Raw genomic sequence first — 14,812 nt, 5'->3', positions numbered from 1 at the left:
CATTTTCCACTATGGGAACTTGCAGGCAAATTATCCACTCCCTAGCAAATGTATAAGTAGGCAATCAGTGGAAAGTGATTAAAATAAGATGTGTTTTAATTATTTTAACATTAAATGTTATGCTTCTCTTTAATAATTTTAGTTTTTAATGCTGTTTTGTTATCTGTACTGTTCTGTTTTTAAACTGGAATAACCTCTTTATTCAGTTTTCTTTCTTTGTCGTAATGAAATCTGATCTTCAGATAGGTAGTCAACCTGCATGATAGAAGTTAGAAGCCTGTGTTGAAAAGGTTGTAGAGCAGTACACAATTTATTCAACATGTTGCCAATGTTGTGAACCAATTCCCTGGTATTCTTTATTACAGTAGGCTATGTGTTAATTAATAGTTAGAATTGTGGGTTTATACCAAACTAGAATTGTAATACTGTAGAAAAGGAACAGAATATCCCATTTGTGATCTGAAGTATTTTTTTAATCCAATTTGAAATGCCTAATTCTAATGTCAACTCACTGCTGCAACCTATGAGGAGGACTGAAGGTCAGTGGCTGACCTCCTGCTGTCCAGCCAATCATTTCTTTTCACCAAGCTAGCTGCCATGTTACTAAGCCCTAACAGCTCCCTATCACATAACCCTGTATATTAAGCAATATTTAAGGATATTTAGAGAATATTTTTTGATATCCCTACTATTATCAAAAAAGTAATCTTTCAAAATGCTTACAAGTTCTGTCTTCAGCATTACTAGTCTTTACTGGCATTCCCTTCAAGTCAAATGCAACCAGGCCTGGGTAAAACCAACAGTGTGAAAGCATCTTTAATTGTACAGTCAATTGCTTAATGTTTTTGTTTTAATAGAACACAGAGATTGACTAGTTTTGCTATGTTACTGTTACAGCCTGTGACAGGGTAGCAGCAAGACAGAGACTCAAAAGCCAGGAAACTGCAGAACAAGCGCTATAGTGCACTTTAATAAACAAAAATAACTCAAAAGTACCAAAAAAGGCACAAGGGCAAACTAAAGGTTTATACACAATGAAAAAACTGTTCAGGCTGGCCAGAGCCTTCATGGATCTTTTAAAGACAGCACAAGTTCACTCACCAAACTCCTCTCTCTAAATGGAGCCCTGGGCTCTCCTTTTATGGAATGGGGCTGGAGCCTAATTAATCAATAATTAGTGATTATCTAATTAAGGCCCCAGCCACATTCTCACATTTTTTTTGGCAGGCAGGAATTAACTCCATCCCTGCCAGTCACCACCAAACACCAATAAAGATACATGGGCAGAGCTCTCAATCTACCACACAGCCCTCATCAGATTTTACCACAGTATTTTTTGCATGGTATTTTTGCAGTTTTCCCATAGTTATACTATGTGTTTACCATAGTTTACATTGCTTTGCCATGTTTATTAATATGCTTTACTGTACCTTGCTATTCTTTGCAATGCTTACCTATGTTTTACCATGCTTATATGCTTTATTACACTTTGCTATGCTTTTACTATGGGAAATTCTTATAAGGATTCCGAGACACATGTGAACACTCGACTTGTGGTCAGAGAGTTGCATGGTTTGGTAACACCCTTAATATTAATATCTTTATCCACAGTATGTGATTTTGTGAACAAAAAGAAGCTGTTTCACACAGTTACTCTTGGCAGAGAGCACCACAAGTCATAATTAATGTTTCATGCGTCTTTCTCAATCAAAAACGCACCCAGCAGCCCTGTCAGTATTTGGAAATAGAAACTGATTCCCAGGGATGAACCCGCCTCCAGCTGGTATGTCTCCTGCCAATGTTAACAGCTGTTTAGTTTTCAATACAACATTTGTACAGTTTGTTTTACACAAATCTAAAGAAAAATAAAGAACCGTGTATTTCCTGAAAATACATTCAAATAATTGTTTGTTAAGGTGTGTCAATAAATATACTGCCACACATTTACTAACTATTTCTGCACTGTTTATAAATAAAGACAACTGTATTTGAAAACAGAACTTATTAGTACAGCAGCTGTGGCAAAAGATACAGTATGAATACATTTTTCAGGTCAGTAGATAATATTATTTCACTTTGCATAATAGTTTACAAATTCATATTAATTTGTGTCATTCTCTCACTTGTCTTAGTTTTTGTTGTTATGTTTTAGATATATTTGCACCTTCATTATCAAGCAGTTTACAGCCAAATTCTTTCCATAGTTGAAATGCACTAGCACACCAGTAAATGCATAGGACTACTACAATGCATTTACTCACATGCAAACACAGAAAAACACTAAACAAATTGGGGATCATATACAACAAATGCAACTCCAATCTTACAAATCAGTACGCTCATTTTATACGGATTACTTAGCTGGCCCATTGCATGTGGAAACCTGCACAGCTCAGTGACTGGCAAAGAAAATAAAGGGGAGGGACAAAGTAGAGCTGAGAAACAGCGGGGTGTCCAGATCATCTGAAAAGAAGCTACTGACTAAGGAGGCACATCTATTCACTTAAAGAAGAGATTAAACAGAAAAGAGTGGTATCACGACTCCAACTCCTTCCCGCTGCATATTCAGCATTCTAATTGCTCCAGTGAATTTCATGTCAGAAAAGCCCTTACGAGCGGCATTTTGCAATGTGTAAAATGTGTCACCAAGGTGTCAGGCATTTCATACTTTGCTTCCAAAAGAACTGTTCCACAGAAAGTTTCTTGCTGTGGTTCTCTGCAGAGCCCCAGTTGATAATGTGAAACGCCTTCTCTTCTCCCCACCCCTGAAGTTGAGTGAAGATGCCAATGCTTAAGCTGGGCTCAGAAGAAACCTATGGGGATTTCTCATGCTTTTCTTTTTCTGGATATGCTTGAGTATCAGTGAAGTGTGCCTTCCTGGGCAACACAAAGCTCAGGATTATGTTACTTGCTACTTTTTTGACAGTGGTGGTCAATGTTGCTTTGGTAAACCCTTCTCTGGCTCCGGAATCAACATGCTTGGATGGATACAAGTTAGCTACTGACAATTCCACTTGTATAGGTAAGTTTTTTTTTTTTTTTTCTGTATGGATCTAAGGGGTGTTTTTTTATTTTTTATTTTTTAAATCAGTTTGCAACAGCTTCTTCATTGTACCTAACAAAAATTATTCAGGAAATCGGACAATATTCACCTATTTCTTGCTGTTTATGAACTAGTTCATATTAAACATGAAACAGTTACAAATATGTAGTAGCTTTTCTCCATATTAAGATACCTGGGCATTAAATTGTTAAAAAGTATGGCAAGGTAACTATTTCTGATGTATCCTCTCATATTTAACTTTATTAAGAGTGCTTGCTTTTACCAATAACAGACTTGGGCTAAGGGCTAAGATTTCAAAAAGAAGATGGAAAAAATAACCCAAAGCTTAAAATCTGACTTTTTCTAGTAGCATTGTGCTTAAACAAGATTTTTTTATATCATTCTGTGGGAAAACAACTACATCTCTATTTATTAGTGTCTGCCTATGAACAGTATTACCTGTCAAAATATCATAATGGTTCTCTGGTTTTACAAATAAATCAGCTAATTTACCACTGAATTCACTGTGAAATGTTCTGGTCTTTCTTAAACCAGCACAGTCAGCGTTAGAACCAGCATCCCAAGCTCTAAAACCAACGTGACCTGCACAAACAGCTCTGACTAGTCCTAAAAACAGTGCTTCTGGTGGCCCTGGATTGAGTTTCACCAGTAACCTCCTCCATGTGGTCTTGTTTTCATTATTAGCTAATTACAGTATATTCCTCTGCTGTCAGACCTGCACTGTACCTGTGGCTGCTCCATAATACCCCTGTAGTTGTAACAATGGTCGTTAGATAGGTCAACAACTCTGCAAAACCAGACCACCCTCCTTCCCTCCTCCCTTCCTTCTTCCCTCCTCTACTGTTGTGGAAATCCTTTTTGTAATTATTATATAATGCTGTGGTTGTTGTAGTTCGGTGTATATGTGCAGTATAGCTGAGGGGGCCCTGTGTAGTAAAATAACATTTAAAGCACAATATCATTATTACGAATGTCTATCATTTTACTTGATAAAGACATGATTTTGTTTTCATTTGTTCCACTTGTTTCATATCAGAATAAAAAAAAACAAACAAACAAGCTTACTAAACAACCAATAAACAAAATAGACGAAAGTCCCTTATTGGATAATAATGTGCCCTTTTTAGACATTGAGTTCTTTAAAAAAAATCGTATGTTATAATATATAGTGTAAGTTGTTTTATGTAATGTTTTAGACATTGTAAAGCAAATTTTTTGTTCAACCCAGATTATGAAAACTAGACTGTGGAAAATAAATACATTACACATTGCTATAAGGTTCAAGTTGGCAAATAAAATATTCAATAGCTTCCATTGCATTTATACATCATATAATAATAATCTTTATATAGTACCTTTCATAGTGGTCCACCATCACAAAGCACTTCACAAGATACAAGACTAGGGTGTATTAACTATGCATCAGTTGCTCACTTACAACAACGCCTCACCCGAAATACGGAGCACAAGGAGTATAAGTGAGGCCGCTCAGGGTCACACAATGAGTCAGTGACCGAGCTGGGATTTCAACCAGGGACCTCCTGGTTACAAGCCTGCGTCTTTAACCACTGGACCACATAGCCTCCTGAAAGAATAAAGTTTTTGGTAAAGCAATCCTTTTTTTCCAGAGCTTTGTATATTTTGATTAGATCACCACCTCATGTAAACAGTAATGCTGGTATCTACGGTATCAAGAGCACAGACAATGTAATGTGTGAGTTCAAAGTAACTGGCAGCCACCAGGTTCTTCTGTGCTTCTAGCAGTAAACTGTGAGCCGTCTCCCCAGACTCCCACACCTCAAACTGGTCAGCTAACATCACCCTGGCTTGTCTTCCCCTGGATTCGATTCATCTTTTTTGTTTTGCTGAGTAACCTGAAAGCTGTAAATCTGAGGTAGACCTTAATGCTGCCAAACTCTCAGCTGTCAGAGGAATCTGATTCAGTATACTTGTTTACAGGATATCAAAATGTTGTGTCTGTCAAGTTATTTATGTCAGCCAGGAAGACACACTGTACTTCTACAGTACATCTTCTATACTGTTATGGAGACTGTTACCTTTTACCTAGGATGAATTAAAAAATACATATTTAAACTTATTCATCTCCTTTGGTGTATCACTTATGATACTTTGTCACCACCTGGAGTATTGTGTTTACAATCCAGCCTCAAAAGTCAACTATTTAATATGCAAAATATTATGTACTCCCAACAAACCTTTCATTTGGTGTTTGGAAAGAGGAATGGGGTGTAGTTACATAAATATAGTAGCTTATTGCATATGAAAATACAGTATCAAAAGGTGACTATTTTGTCTGAACCTACAGCAGTTATGGACTAAGGGCGAAAATTTCAATTTCATAATAAAAAATTCATAATTTTACTTATGGTTAAAAATACTGACTGTATGTCCTCATCTATCTGAAAATATTTCTTTGTGCTTACAATATCAGCATGAACAGACTACCTGACAACATTTTATCTTAGTACTCCATGGTGGACAAGTAATACCTTTTCCCCATATAACACATTTTTAATTCAAACTCAATGCAACTGGAGTTGTGAAAAGATATATTTTTTTAATTGATGTACATTTTTTCCCTTTGTCGAACTTATATTTTTTTCACACCAATGATGGATGAAAAAAGTTGTTATTCAGTAATCCTTTTAAAAAAACAAAACAAAAAAAACCCCAAAGTATTGTTTTCTACATAGCATACCTTGGAATGGCTCAACACGTTTGTTATTTGTCTTTTGGTAGCAGTAAAACAGTAATAACAGCTAGCTGTCCTGCACAAGAGCCTTGGTAGTAGGGCTACAAGCGAGTACTGGGTTTCCTAAGCTGTCTGATTCTTTCCTACTTTGACGTCACTAAGAACTGAAGAATTGAAGATTTTAAGTGTAGGTCAAGATCCTACTCAGACTAGCATGTTGGAGTGAGGGGAGGCATGCTGTGATGTTTTTTGGGGAAAATGGGGAAATTCCCCCATTTACTTTTGTGCCTGGATAAAACTGCTGAAGGAAATATTGACATCATTGTGCACCTTTCCTCTTCCTCCTGCTTATTTTCAAAAGCCTCTTCTATGCTTTACAAAGATCAGAAAATCCACTGCAGTCCTACCCTCGTTATACAGTTTTTAAAAGAGTTCAGTGTTGTTTGCATGCAAATGTTTTCTTTCATAAATGCAGAATTTGCCTGACCTACTGTATCGGCTAGTGTTATTGACTTAACACAAACCTTCAAGAACTTCTGTCTCAAGAATCACTGTCTGGCCAAGTAGTAAAAAGCACCTTTTTATTTGCTTGGTTGTTTCTTTTCTCAGGCTCATAAATAGATTGGGCTATATATGCCTAATGAGATGCAGTCTGTCTTAACTGTGGATTGATTCATAGTCTTTTTTGTTTTCCTTTTTTTTTTTTAAAGAAAGCAGTATCCGCTGAGCCGGCATAAAGGGGCCTATTGAGATTTTGTATTCTTGCATTCTAAACTGTCTGTCAAGTTCTTTCAGACAGCCTTGGCTGGGATAGCTAATTTCACACACAGGAAGGTTCTCATTAGCAGAAGCTGTTGCTTGGATACCTGAACGTATCTTTGAGCACCCTTCTGATTTCAGTCATTGACCCTGTAGAAATAGAGCCTGGCCACTGTCATTCATTAATAATGGCTTACTATATTTAATAGTGATGTAACCAAGAGTTACTTAGACGTTAAAACATAATGCCAAAGCAGATTAACACAAAATAAAAATATCTAATATAGAAAATCCGCAAATCCTAGGTGTGACATGACCACAGGCACCAGGGCCTGAAAGAGACATATTTACAGTATTTTGTTTTAAAAACATGTATTGTCATTGTAACAGGGAAGTGTTATGTGTGTGGGTCATCACTGAATAATAATAAGTTAGACACAGAGCATTGGGTATTAACATGCTCATAGATTTATTAAACACACAGATGCTGCCACTAGGGTACCAGCAATGGTAACTCTAGTGTCAGATTTTATAAAGGAAACAAAACAAAACAAAGCTAAAAATAAAAGTTTGCCACACAAGGTGAGTGCTAGCCTCATTAAAAGAGACGACCCGCAGAAGGGTTCGGTAGTAGTTATCCTGCGGAGCGGACACTCTCCTCCTCGATGTAAACAAAGCATCCGTCTGTGTACCATGGCGGTGCAGTCGCTTTTTCAGCAGCGCACAGTCTCCCTGGACAAGACACCAGCCAATCCCAACCTCCCGATCAGCTCAGCGCCGGACGAGCCTACCTGCTCAATCGGTTGCCTAACAACGCATCTCCTGTTACGCATCACAGCTGCACACATCCGCGCAAGATCCGACAGGATCCCCCGTCACAGTCATGTATAAATGTAATAAAGGAAAATTAAACTGCAGCCTGAACATCTAGAACACCCATAAACACCACAAAAAAATGTTGTGCTTACTGGTATAATGTCTCCATTTGTGAATCTGACATATTACTGCAGAACTACAGAGTATTGCTTTAATTGTAATGCATTTACTCCTTAGGAGACAGATTTCAGGTTCTCGACTTAATGAGCCAGAAGGTGTTTATCCCAAAATACATCAAATAAAACTGTTAATCTTACAAAACATATACTGTAACAAACAACTCATGAGGTTAGCTGAGGGTGCAAAAGAGTGTCTTTGTCTTTTTTTTTACATTTACAGTTTTATTTTAGAAGAAATTGCATTTTGATGTATTGACCTTATCATTACTTTTCCTTTCTTTCAGAAATAAACAGATAACAACAAACAGCCAATAAACAACCAATAAATCTAACTATGCTAGAATAACAGAAAAAAACTGGAAAAAATCTAAATCATTAAGCTCACCAAAACATAAATAATATTTTTTTATTTTGACTATATCTTCTTTTTAATCTTATTGCAGCAAAATGTATGAGTACATTATCATTGAGTTACAGCCAGCCTGTGCAACATGCTTTATACCAAAAAGGTAGAAACCCTGTTGTTCATAGAACACACTACTTTCTTCAGCCCATCTCAGATTTACAATTTAAACCAGTTTATTTGTTTGTTTCATGTTGTCCTCTGTTGAACCAAAGCAAAGAGTGAAAAAAACAGCAACAAGATTCCTGAGTGCTTATCATCTTAGGCAGCAGGCTTTGCAGATAGACACAACAATTCACAGCAGAGAGGCAACAAACACATTCAGTGATTCATTCAGTGTTTGGCTTTTATTATGGTGATAGATTTTTTTAAATTGTTTGCTGTTCATGTCTGGAATGTGCTGTATCACTGACAGACAGTCTGTCTAAATGATAACATGCTGTCAAGTCACTGAGGTAAATGATGCATAACCACATGACTCTCAGCATATTCCCCTCTTGTGTCTCACATTTTATTGTGCTGGAATTAATAACAGGACCACTTCATCTTTGTGAACAAATGACAACCTGGGAAGTAGGTGGTGGTATAAACAACAGACTTAATTTTTTCAGGTGGATGTTAAAAGTTTGAATTACAATATGTAATTTACAATAGTTATTTGGTTCTGTTGTTTACAGTTTTCCCCTTTCAGAAAATAGGAATTAATTTAACACTGCACTATACCATTATGAGTCTCCATAAAACGAATTCTACAGAGCCCAGAATATAAGAGAAAAAAATATACATCTTGTGCACACAACTTACTATCTTGAGATACCTGTGTCATGCACATGTGATATTATCTGGTGGCCAGATATTAAGACGCAAGCACGCAACATTTTTTCTCTCATGTCCCCTCCTGGGCTCTGTAAAATTATTTCAAATGTATTTCTTGAACTTGAATAGAACCCTTGAGATATACATCTCATTTTCAAGCAGGTCCTGGCAAGAAAGCCAGCAAGAAATGACGTACAATCTAAATAAAATCAATAGCAAACATAAACAATTAAACAGGACATCAGTTTTAACTTGAGTTTGTTATTGAGTGAAGTGATGATTAGGCATTCATACTTCTAATCTAGGAGACATTGCTGAGTTGAGCTGATATCTTGTCCCTTGCCTTTCAGCATTAAACACTGGAAATGTCTATGCTTGCGATTGTGCCTGGCTACTGTTAATGAGCTTTCATGTGTGCTCTCATTTCATTTCATTTCTAGTGTGGTTGCAGCTTGCTGTTTCTCTTAGGATTCTGCAGGTATTTTGCTGTGACTCAATGATACCTCACTTGCATTGCTCACCAGTGATCTTTTTAACAGCTTCAATGTTACCCACAAAATACAATAATTGCTATTGAATCCAGTAGTACTGTGGTCACTTTACTTGGATATATTACTTTGCAGACATTGATGAATGCCATGAAGGAGGATTGGGGACTTGTGGGCAAATCTGTCACAACAGTCCAGGCTCCTATATCTGTTCCTGCTTACCTGGTTACACACTGGATGATAACACATGGTCGTGCTTTGTTGATGGTATGGCCAATAAAGTTTTATACTTACAGTCCTAAAACAGTATATTTGTAATGCAATGTTATTAGAAAGACAAATAAATGGTATTCTGAATAAAGGACCACTTCACCGAATTATGTAATTTTGCACACTAACTTGTATGTGTTGCTTGGCTATGCTTTATCATGTCTTTCATCATGCTTACCTCTCTTTTAATGTAGCTTTGCTACACTTTGCACTTTGTGCTATGATATACCACTGTGCATGTTTATAAGAACTGAAACGACACACAGCCCAAAATGTTTTTCTTATTAAAAAAAAAAAAAAGGTAATTATTTCAAGACTTTACTTTTCTCAAATAATAATAAAACAATAATTATTTTATATTTGGAAAATAGTTCCTCACTTTTTATATTATTTGAGAACAATATTCTTACATTTGTTCTTAATAAAAAAAAAACATTCTTCAAATAGGCAACCTTTTTTGAATAGGTAAAGCATTTTGGTGGAGAATCTTTTTAGATTCATATCTTAGATTCAGATTTATTAATTTTTTTAAAATAATTGCTCCATGGTGTCCACTGATTTCCTGGAGCTGTTCTTCAGGTCTAGTTGGTTGCCATAAACATATATAATGTAGACCAGAAGAGTAAGGGCCAGAATCAACTATTTGAAGTCTTAATCTTTAATATTTTAACATGTTTAAAACTTGTTATAATAAAAGCTAACAGTAGAATAGGTTGTTATGGAGATTATAAGGTGGGTTTTTGGTAAAAAAAAAAAAAAAAAAAAAAGTTTGGGAAACTTTTCTATAAACACCATAAATGAAGCTGTTTCCTGGCCTGTAGGCCAATCTGAGTTATAACTGATCCTGGACAGTCCCAAGCAGCCAGTGCAGTGTATAATTGTTTTTTAACCATGCGTTCACATAAGAATCTTGACTTAAATTGACTTTCAAAAAAACTTCAGAATCCACTCTGTTTAAAAAAATAAATAAATTAAAAAAAAAGAAAACAACACAGAAAAAACCCCAGCATGTAAACCATGGGGAAAGTAACCAGTTGTTGGCAAAAAATATAACACAGCTGTCACATTCCTCAGACAAATTGACCTTATTGCAGTTCAACATTCTACTGCTATTTACGTAAACCAAGTCTACCTATTCAAAATATTCTACCATTACACTGCTCTGTGCAAACACTGGGGAAAGCTAAACCCCTGATAGCGGCTTCCAGATTATAGTCGCTTACAGTAGAGTTACCGCAAATATTGTGTAAGAGGAAATGGTCAAAATTTGCTTTGGAACGTACATACAGTGGTGCCTATATGAATGGATACCCACTATTTACTTTCAATTATTTCACTGAGTAGCACAAAATAATATTGATTTAGAGTATGGGAAATGTTTTAACAATGGGGAGAAACCATGACAGTTCTTAAAGTTTAGAATCCAATGAGTATTGCTGGATCTAGTAGAAGAGGGTGGTATAAATTACATAAAATAAATTATTCCAAAACTTTATTACTGACGTTTTACATATCTGTCTTTTTACATCTTAAATATTTACTGGTTCAGGACAGTAGCAAATCAAAGCAGTAATCAAAACACAAGCACAGTTGCAATGGCAGTCTAATGTTGGAAAGCAGCCTAATTGTGTAACTGTTTATTAATATGTTACAGAGCCTCAATAAATTGAGAAATTATAAAAATATATACTGCTATCAAAATTAGTAAGAGTATCTGAAGCAATAGGGTATCAATACTTTTTATCACCACTTATTTGTTTGCGAGATCTAGCATTGAATAACTTTTCCATACTCAACCCTTGTGAGTGAACATATGTTTTACTGTATTTTACCCCATTTTGGAATCTACCATGCATTCATTCAACGACAGAATGAGTAGGTGAATTGTTAAGCTTTGTCTAGGGAAGGTAATTCTCTGAATTCATCTTTTTAATTTAGGTTTAACCATACATACTTTATTTAAACTTTACATAAAAAGTCATTAACTTTCATGGAGCACTGTGTTTCTTTCACTGACAAGGATGATTATACTCAAAAAACTCTGGGGCTCATCATTCACAGAATAACTACTATTTGCTGTATTTGTAAAGAAATCCACGATAACAACATTACCCCTGGACATGCTGTAATGGGTTACTATTGCTCACCATGGTCTAGTAATATCAGTATGAGGTCAGCATTGAAAGAGTGTGTTGCTTTCAGTTTGGGGTGTAAGGAAAACTCAGTTTGACGTCATTTCTATTGCTCTTTGTTGCCTTTGTTAAGCCCCTGTGCCCTACCTCATCTTCAGCCATGGAAATGCCATTTTCCGGATTGACAGAGAAGGATCCAATCACAAGAAACTGGTGACAAACACAGGGATCTCTGTCCTGTTGGACTTCCACTATAATGAAGAAAGAATTTACTGGGTAGACTCTGACAAGGGTCTTGTAGAAAGGGTTTTCATGAATGCCACCAACAGGGAGGTAATGTGGTTTACTCAAGTCTTCTTTGTATGGCTATAGCTGTAGTTTTAAACCCGGTCCTTAGTTTTTTGTTTCAAAGAGGAACTGAATATTTGCTTTATTGTTCAATGCACTTAAGACAGAACAAAACAGAAAGTATAATAACGAAAAATATTTTCCTCAGAAACTGTAGATTACAGATACATGCATTTTATGATGCTTGAGATATCTAGTAGTTTAAATAAGGGCAGCACAGTTGCATACAGTATATGAGAGGGGTTAAAATGTGTTGGCCTAAATAGGTATGTACAGATGCACTACAATTTTGACATTTGACAAATTACAGTTATCGATACAGTCCCAATTGATGAAGGACATGGCATAAGGGTAAAAATTTGACATAAACATTTTCAACATATTAAAAACATCCAGAAAAAATATACAAATAAACAAAAATAACTGCATTGTAATTCACGTTATCCATTGTTTCAATAAGATTTCTCGTTTGTGTGTACAGAAAGTACGTTCAGTTGGAAAAGGTATTTCTGGATTTGCTGTGAACTGGATTCAGAAAAACATTATCTGGACCAATCATCAGAAGGGAAGCATTGAAGTTGCAGACATGGATGGGAAGAATTCCAGGGTCCTTTTAGAGAATGTGTCCCAACCAAGTGGCATCACTGTTGATCCCATCCAAAAGTATGTCTTTTTTCATTCCTGAATGTTTTGTAAGCACTACAGCAGTTCTGGAACATTAAAGGATCTATTGAAATTATCCAAACAGTGGCAGATCTAAATACTGTCCCCTTTAAATATTAAATTAAGTAATACATCCTACCACTGTTTTTTAGATAAATTGCTTATAATTGTTACTTAGATTTGTCCAACTGATTATTATACTGAACAATGTTTAATGACAATTTTCTCAGGTTAACTGCCTTGTATAAGTTCTATAATTGCATAATAAGGTTGTTTCAGCCAATTGGATCACAGCCTTTCACTTATTACATAGCAACAGGCCAAACCAAGTAAATATACCCTTGCCTTGCAGTTATATTTCTAAACGTGCAATTATAGCCATGCAGTTGTACTACAACCCTGGATGAAACCTGAGTCAAAATTGAATGAGATGCAATTTAGATGCCATGGTTCAGTCACAGCACATCTCGTGTCTTTACTAAAAGTTCCATACCCGTGGTGACACGCCCTCTTTCAACCTGAGTAGGGTATTTACATTTACACTACACTGGTCCAGTTGCATCTCAGTACCCTTCATTAGAATTGCACAGATACAAGAAACCATAAATTTGAATGAAATAACTGAGCAGCATGACCTGGTAACCTCAGAAACGATTACACTTGACCAGCTTGTTTACCAATGGTGTCCGTGTGTAAATATTTACAGCTGTTACTTGATTAGTCTAGGTACAGTATAATGTTATTATTCTAGAATCCATTATACATGGTTCCATCACCTGTAAGTTGAAAGCAACTTTCATGTTAAAAATTCCACAAAGAAAAGAATCCCTGATAAAATGTAACCATCATGCCAAAGGAAGTGTATATTTTTTTAAATGTAAAAACAGTGCAGTATTAATAGTACTATGCTGTGTCATGATACCAAAATGAAAGACTCCTGGTAAACACTTTCAGAGCAAGTTTTTAGTATACACTTAACCACCATCCTTCAGTTTTACTATGTTCTGCACCCAGTTATTGAGCTAGAATTCAAACCAAAGATCTGTAGACTGTTCCCCTTGCTACACCCAGGTGGTCTTTGAAAAGTTAAGGAATCACTACACTAGTGCTTTACCCTACTACACCACCAGGTTCACAACCTGAAAGAGTTATATTTTCATGCTACTGATGACCTGTTACTGATCTTCCAAAATGAGGACTGTTTAAGAAGGCAATATCAACAATATTGGGCCACAGTCTATATAATAAACCATTTCAGTCAGATCTTTATTAACAAATATCTTTCTTTCTGTTTAGTTTGTCTGTTACTGTAAAACTAGACGCTAGACAACAACATTCCTTCAAACATGGCTGGCACTTGGGTGTAATCTAGCTGGCTGGCACATTAGCTCCCTACTGTCACGTTTTACTGTAGAGTAGTAGATTCCTGAAGAAGGACCTTCCTTTTAGTAGGACTAGAGCTTGATATTTTGTGTGGCAAAATCTGACTCTGTGTCACAATGATATCAAAATAAAAGGCTTCTGGTAAACTGTCCCAATACTTTGCTGCAAGTTTGCAGTCTTCACTTAACTTCACTCCATATTTCAATTTTACTGTAGTGCTGACACCTATTGTTGAGCCCAGGGTTTGTAGGCAGTTCCCATTCTGCCATTCATAACTATAAAACCAAAGTATATAAGTACATTGTGAAATATAGGGCCCTATTCACAAAACAACTACATAACGTTATTTTAAGAATGTTTCACAAACAAAATTAAATGCATACAATGTTTATAAATATTTACACAAATCTTCATTTGAAAAACTTGTTCCTTCAATAGCAGTATATTGGGATGTTTAATATATATTTTAAACATTTTCTTTTGAATTTATTATTTCTCTCCTAGGTTTATATTTTGGATTTCAGATGGACTGGTACCAAGCATCAATCAAGCAAATGTTGATGGTGAAAAGGTCATCACGGTTTTGAGCACTAGTGAGAAAATAAAAACACTGTCTCTGGATTTTATCGACAAAAGATTGTTTTGGGTCCAATATGGCGCGAATGATGAGAGTGCCATTGGATCTTGTGACTACAATGGTGATGCTGTTCATATTATGAAACAATTAATACAGTAAGTCATATGACCTGCAGAAAGTTTTTCATCAAAGTTACCATTG

General features: G+C 35.9%; 1 protein-coding gene across 5 annotated transcripts in view; it reads left to right on the top strand.

Annotated features, from left to right (window-relative positions):
* The first annotated feature begins 2,467 nt into the window (after positions 1-2,467).
* LOC121295627 (pro-epidermal growth factor-like) overlaps positions 2,468-14,812 on the top strand; it is a 45,316-nt gene continuing 32,971 nt past the window's right edge. For 4 of the 5 annotated variants that reach the window (XM_041220556.1, XM_041220528.1, XM_041220536.1 and 1 more), the window contains exons 1-5: positions 2,468-3,022; positions 9,374-9,505; positions 11,774-11,973; positions 12,470-12,651; positions 14,539-14,766. In XM_041220556.1, coding sequence (XP_041076490.1) covers positions 2,902-3,022; positions 9,374-9,505; positions 11,774-11,973; positions 12,470-12,651; positions 14,539-14,766 — 863 coding nt within the window. In that variant the 5' untranslated portion in view covers positions 2,468-2,901. The remainder of the gene's footprint in view (positions 3,023-9,373; positions 9,506-11,773; positions 11,974-12,469; positions 12,652-14,538; positions 14,767-14,812) is intronic. The other variant, XM_041220547.1, reaches the window with a different exon arrangement.

This window comes from Polyodon spathula, chromosome 2, assembly GCF_017654505.1.
Source record: "Polyodon spathula isolate WHYD16114869_AA chromosome 2, ASM1765450v1, whole genome shotgun sequence".
Classification (NCBI taxonomy): domain Eukaryota; kingdom Metazoa; phylum Chordata; class Actinopteri; order Acipenseriformes; family Polyodontidae; genus Polyodon; species Polyodon spathula.
This window is presented reverse-complemented; position numbering and strand designations above follow the sequence as displayed.